Source organism: Apaloderma vittatum, unplaced genomic scaffold, assembly GCF_000703405.1.
Source record: "Apaloderma vittatum isolate BGI_N311 unplaced genomic scaffold, ASM70340v1 scaffold40460, whole genome shotgun sequence".
Lineage (NCBI taxonomy): Eukaryota > Metazoa > Chordata > Aves > Trogoniformes > Trogonidae > Apaloderma > Apaloderma vittatum.
The window spans coordinates 357-7095 of NW_009696985.1; the positions used below are offsets into that span (position 1 = coordinate 357).

Sequence of the window (6739 nt, forward strand, 5' to 3'; positions counted from 1 at the left end):
AAGGTGCCCCTGCCCGTGGCAGAGGCTGGAACGAGGTGTTCATTAAGGTCCCTTCCAACTGTGACCATTCTGTGATTATTTCTCTGTAAGGAGAGCCATGTCCCTGGGGAGAGGACCTCTTCTGGGTTGACACCCAAGTAAGATGTATTCTCAGTTGTGAGACATCCATCTGTAAAGATCTTATGCTTAAGAATGTGCCCTGGCCATGTGGTTTGTGTTTTGAATAACACGAAAATCTTGGTTTATTTATACTATGCCAAGTTAGTCTAACTATGTGAGAAGTGGTCTTGAGCCAACGAGCAGCTGTCCTTCACCAGTAACGATTCCTGCACTTCTTCCGACGTTAGCACCCAGCTGCCTAAATGTTACTCTGAGACTCTATCACATTACAATGACTGGGATTTGACCTGAACTCTGTGTTTATGAAATTACTTTTAATGGTTTTCTTCATTTGAGACCTCACTCAATATTGCAAGGAGAGGAAGGAAAAAATTTTGTGTGTGCCTGTGTTATGGTAATATTCCTTTTCTCTTTGCCCAGTTAAGTCATGAAAGTCTAAAGTCAGTGATGTAAGAATGAAAAGTTTTGTTTTGCTGTGTTGCCTGTATTAGCTGCTGCTGCTTTCCAGAGAGAGGTTATTACAGCTGAAGAAATGAGGTGATGTTTTAAGTAGCAGTATGCTACATAAACGTTGCATTTTTTTCCTGTTCTTCAGTTTTAACACAAGGTGTTTACTAGCACACCAGACAAAGTAGAACTGGCTGTTGGTAACCTGTTTCTTTTTCTGCAATCTCTTTTGTACCACCTTGAAGTATGATCAGAAATTAGAGTACAAACTGATGAGCTGAGTGTGTGGTGTATTGGCTATAGTACACAGTAATTTCTTGTGAAATAATTAAGTGAGCAAGAGTCGACCTTTTATTTCCTGTTTACCAATGCAAGTCAATAAAATCAATTAGATTAATTCTGAAATTGCATTGCAAGTTAAAGGATATTGGCTGAACTTGGTGGGCTGCATTAGGAGATTTCCTGGAAAGATCACTGTAGGGTATTTAAAGCTGGTTTGTGTGCAGGATTATTTTTGGTTGATATCTCTTCAGTAAGTAATTGTTATTTCTGACTTCAGCAAAGTATTTTTGTGCTTAAAAGAATGATAAACAGTACATCTGTGACTTTTTTTTTCCTTGAAGATTAAAAATTATCAATGAAGATACCTACTTTTTTCACGCACCTTTACCAGCAGCCTTCTCTGCTTATTTCTGATGTTGAAGTTCAGATCTGAATACCTTTAAAAATAGCTGCAGATGAAAGCACTCATTGTGCCGCTGTCACCTTTTAAAGCACCATATTCAGTAGAGCTCTCAAGGTATTGATGGTAAATTTTTTTGGAAAACTTCCTTAATGAAAAGATGATGCAAGAGGGAAGCTTGTGAAATTGGGCCACCAGTGGAACTGCATTCTAAGAGCTGTGATCATAGTTTCATGGTAGATACATTCTTGGTGTTCCTGGTATACAAGTGTTTTTTGCCTTAAGGGTCCTGTAAGAGCCTGTGAGCCATCTGAGCTGTTATTTTACAAAGTTCTGTGTGTGTGTGTGCACAAGCACCTGTGTTGGATTGAGCAAGAGAGGACTCAGCTGTGGTTGGAGCAACTGAGGTGTAAGAGGTATTGTGTCATACTGCTGCCGAGGTGTGGTGTCAAACAGTTACATATATTTAAAGATGTGAGAGAATACAAGTGAGTACTCTTGAGATTTTTTTTTAAATCTGGTTTTCCTTGGGAAGATTAGATTTCCTATTTCTGCATCTGAAGGAGTGTTGGGAAGCATTTTCCTGTGACGGTCCTAAACTTTATCATTAATGTTAGTCTGCTCAGGCATGCCTCAATGTGCTAAACTGGAGACAGCCAAGGGAGGTGTGCGTTTTTAGAGCACTTAGTCACTCTCCTCTGATAGCTTTTTATGTGGAAGGGTGAAATGACATGTTTGTTTGCCACTAGTGATATTTTATTTTTTTTCCTAACTGAATTCTAAATTGTGCTTTGGGAGGTGTTCCAGAGCCAAGGCTTTTAGTGTGGGAACCTGACTTTAAAATGAGTGTGAAAAACTAAACCATTAAAACAGCTTCCTCAGTCTTGTATTTATAAGTTACTGAATTGCTAGCTGCAGGCTGTCTAGTTTTGAGAGTGACGTATGCTGTAGAGATTCTTTTAAGGTGCCGATATTATTATTGGGTGTTGAGCTGTGAGCCCCGGCAGTAAGCTGTGATGTGCTCTGGCCAAGTGCAGAGAACACAAAGCATGTGATGGAGTTTCTCTCATCTGTTCTATTTCCTCTTCAGCTTAGCTCTTTACTGGGGCTGTGTACTATTGTCTAACTGCTGTGGCTAGTAAAAATTCTCATGGGCTCGCTGTGTATCTGTGTGATGATCTTACATTAATCATGGATGAACTTTAAGCAGGTGTTTAGCTGATGTTTAGCTGGTGATTTTTCAACTTCTAAATAGGTAGGTTTGAATAACCGGCGTTCCTGGACTAGAGCTCTTGCTTTGTCATCGTGAAGCTCATGACTCTCCACCCTGCCAGAGCAGGCCGTCGGACTCACGTGCTGTCCGCTTAGGTTGCAATCCTTGTGTTGCAGCTCAGACAAAATGATTAAAAGGATCTGAAGCTTCAAACATAGAGTTTGGTATTGGTCACTGTGTGCTGAGGGGATTAAGCTCACTTAATTTGTATTCGTTTCTGGAGTAAAAATCCTAAGCATGTGGGATTCAGGATCAACTCCTGCATCTATTTTTATTTTTTTTATCCCTTCAGGCTTTTTTTCCCTATTGTAGTTTGCAGTGCTCTCTGGAAATGTAAAATTTAGCTTGTGCTTGGAATTCTGCTTGATTGGTTTAATTTTGCAGGTAGTATTCTGCTCAAGAGCAACTGTGCTCTTGAGATTGAATATATTTTTCAAATTTGTTATTCAAAAAGCCTGTGTTTAATTAAGAGTAGTTTAGGTAAAATCTTTCAGTCAACTGCCCCATGCCCAAAAAAACCCCAAAACCAAGAGAAAAACACAAGCTCTGTAACATCTACTTCCTTAAATAATGATTTGCAACAGGAATATGTTAATACATAAGGTAGTATTAAATAGTGGAGTTACTTTACTATTCTAAAGTTAAATTTCTTGGTTAAGCCTAAGGGAAAAACCACCATGTGTGAAGCTTGTAGTAGCCTTTTGAGAGAAAATGTGGAACTTGGTAGTTTCTGTTGATTAAATGTTTCTGTAGCTTTTAGGTCAGCAGAGGAGTGACTCTTCCTCTGGCCACAAGGCGATTGCTTTCCATGTGGCTTATATATTTTGTAAGTCTGGGTGGACTTTGGTTTCTGCAAATAGATGTAAGATGGTACATTCTCTTACTAATGGAGGAAATTCTAAATAATGTAACAGCACTCATTAAAATGTCTGTATAAAATGTGAAACTCCCTTGGCTTAATTGCAGCAGTGAATCAGTTCTGGGTTTATGATTCCAATTTAGGATGACAAAAGCAATATTAATAACCAGCTTGCTCAGTGCTGTTTATTGCAGGAAGTTATTTGTTGGTTGGTATTATTTATGTAATAGTTTCACTAATAATCGTAGCAGCTTACTGAGCAGAGGTGAGGTCGAAGTTACGTGGTTTTATTGAAGTCTTGTCAGTTGTAATAAAAGGAAGAATGATTTTACAGTAACTTGTTACAAGAGCAGACAGTTAATGGGCAGTGATTGAACAAGGCCAGTAGTCTCTTCAGGAAAATATAGATATGTATATGAATAAGAATACATTAACAGATCACCGAGTTTATTTAGCTATTGTGAATTGTTAGGGAAATCGCACTGATTATTTGTAATGACTTAAGTATGTATAGAACAGTATTTAATAGCCATACTTTGAACATGCCTGTGTGTCATAGCAATAGTCTCTGTGCTTAGTATGTAGTAGAGGTTGAAAGATGTTCTAAATATTCCTTCTGTGGCCAGACAGACCTAGTTGTTTTTAAAATACGAGCAAATTTAACTTTGATTTCTTATTTCAGTAAAAAATCTCAGAAGTGGGATGAAATGAACATCATTGCTACGTACCACCCAGCAGGCAAAGACTATGGCTTGATGAAAATAGATGAGCCCAGTACTCCTTATCACAGGTAGATGTGCTAAACTGCTGTCCTAAACTGTGTTGGGTTTTGGGGTGTTTTTTTCAGTTAACATCTGTGTACTAGAATATGAAATTGTCATATCAGTTTTTAAATCAGACTTCTAAAGTTTTTGAAGTATTGAAGGAGTCTTCTAATTGAATGTTGAAAGATTTTGACTATTTTATTAAGCAAATTTAAGCAGCAAATTATTGATGAAGGCTACTTTCTGTTTGCTCTCCAAGCATGGTGGGAGAAGATGATGAGGATGCAGTGAGTGATTCAGAATCAAATGAGCCCATAAAAGCAGATGTGTTGAGTAAAAAGTAAGTACGGTCACAGAAACTTGACTAAGCATTAAGATAATTTTCTCTTTCCTGGAGTAGTTTGTTTAGTTTGGGTTTGGGTTTTTTTATGGAGAGGTGTTGCTGGTTTCTGCAGAAGTTAAAGTTTTGCTGTTATGAAATTAAATAGTTTTTGGTGTTTGATAGTGCTGCTACTACTTTAAACCTCTTGCAGGTTGTTAGCACACAGATATCTCAGAAATAATGAAAGTCTGTGTGAGTGTTCTGAAATGTCATGTATTTTAAATAGTGAAAAAAATTGCTATTTTATTATTGCATGATTTCTGTAGGCTGGCAGCTGCAGCTGAAGGTAAAGGCCCCAAGATTATAGCAAGGCAAGAGGAAAGCAGTGAGGAGGAAGAGGAGGATGAAGAATTAACACCCGAAGAACGAGGTAGGCATATGTTATTTTCTTTGGTTTGGTGTTTTTCCTACAAATAGTTTCAGATTTTCAGTAAGAAGTATTTGGGAAGAAAAAGTACTGTCAGAAAAATGTGATTTAAAAATAGAACCTTTGAAGGGTAGGTAAAAAGATTGAACAAATAGGCCGTTTGTTTCTAATTAGGGCTGTTTGGTTTGGGATGTACGTATAAACAGGAATTTGTTGTTACTGGCTGCTGCCATGTATACAAGCCTAAGGTGTGGGAGTTCCTCTTAAGAAACCTAGAATTCTCAAATAAGAAGCTCTTCTGGTTTTGGGATGAGGGAGTAGTTCTTAAACTGAAGATATTTCAGGTAGAGCTAATAATTTGATGAGTACTGCTGCAATTAAGATGCTTGCGAACATACAGGTGAGTTTCTGTTGTTATCAAAGGAACTGGTAGACCGATCCAGCAGAAAATCTACATTTGTGCCAAAGCAAATTTCATTTTCAACAGAGATGTTGTTTTGTGTTAGTTTGGGCTAGAATATTTTGGGGAAACAGTCAAACAATGATGCTTCTAAGGTTTCAGGCCTGTGTTATCTGTCTGCTTCTCATCTTTCCTAGCCCCAGCTTTGAGTGTGTAACCTTACTGTTCTAAAGGAAGAAAATACACTGTTGCGGCTGCCAATAAGTAATGCTTAATTTCATTATAACATGTTACTGCTAGACCTGCTAATGTTTGATATATGGAGCAAAGTTATACTTTGGGCCATGGGGAAAGTGAAAAATATTTTCTCCTACATGTGGTAAATACATCTTTTATAACTGGGCTTTGGTAACTATCCAGGAGTCAAGTCAGACATCTGCAAAAGTTCATTTTCTGTCCCACCAGAACAGCTCAATTTGACCTCAAGTTTACTTAGAAATAAGGCTTGTGAAACTGGAATTTCCTATGCTTCTCCTGGATTGGATTTGCTCTTACTTGCATACAGGTTCTTTTAAAAGTGCTCCAGCCGTTTCAGTCTACTAATTATGAGCTTTTTTGTAAGTCAGACTCATTTAAAAGATCACTCCACTGCTTGAAGAGAATAATTTTAATTCAGTGGATTGCTTGATCATATAAGGAATGGACTTTCAAATTAGGAACAAATTTGATGTAGGAGGCAGTCAGTGACTCTCTGAAGAGGAAAGAAGTTGTTTGTTTTTTTTTAAAGGGGAAAAATAAATATTTGTTTGTCCACAGAGAAAAAGAAACAGTTTGAGATGAAGAGAAAAATGCACTACAATGAAGGACGAAACATCAAACTGGCAAGACAACTCATTGCAAAAGAACTACATGCTGATGAAGAGGATGATGATGAGGATGAAGAGATGCATGATGCTGCAGATGTAGAAACCATGAATACAGATGCTACCGAGCATGGTGAGCTCCTGATTAATCAAAAAGCATGTTTAAATACCAGTGGTCTTTTCAGCAGTTTCGAAATGAACACGCTCAAGTGTGAGAATGGACAGGTAGGGCACAATACGCACATAACGCTCAGTGTGCATCACTGCGTGCTCTCTCGACAGGTGGATTTGTAACGTGGTACCAAACCCATCAGTACTGCTAAATAGCACGTGGGCTTTTGCTTTTTTTGTTGTGGTGTAACAGGAAAGCAAACACCTCTGCTCGGTACTGTTTCACCAGCATAATACCTGACTATTGCTAGTGAAGTTGCAGCCATCCCTTTTTAAGAAAAAGTTGTCCTGTATAAACACTTAAAGCTGTGGCCACATGGGAGAGCTTGACCTTGTGCCGTGGTTCAGTTCCCATTCTGCTCCCAAACTGTCCGTAGCCAGCAAGGGGAAACTGGCAGGAAATCTTTCTCC

The 6739-nt window shown here is 38.3% G+C and overlaps 1 protein-coding gene across 1 annotated transcript in view; it reads left to right on the plus strand.

Annotated features, from left to right (window-relative positions):
- Positions 1-4066: 4066 nt before the first annotated feature.
- PPP1R2 (protein phosphatase 1, regulatory (inhibitor) subunit 2) overlaps positions 4067-6739 on the plus strand; it is a 7544-nt gene continuing 4871 nt past the window's right edge. The window contains exons 1-4 of the mRNA XM_009876726.1: positions 4067-4171; positions 4405-4485; positions 4794-4897; positions 6111-6290. Of these exons, the coding sequence (XP_009875028.1) occupies positions 4089-4171; positions 4405-4485; positions 4794-4897; positions 6111-6290 (448 nt within the window). The 5' untranslated portion in view covers positions 4067-4088. The remainder of the gene's footprint in view (positions 4172-4404; positions 4486-4793; positions 4898-6110; positions 6291-6739) is intronic.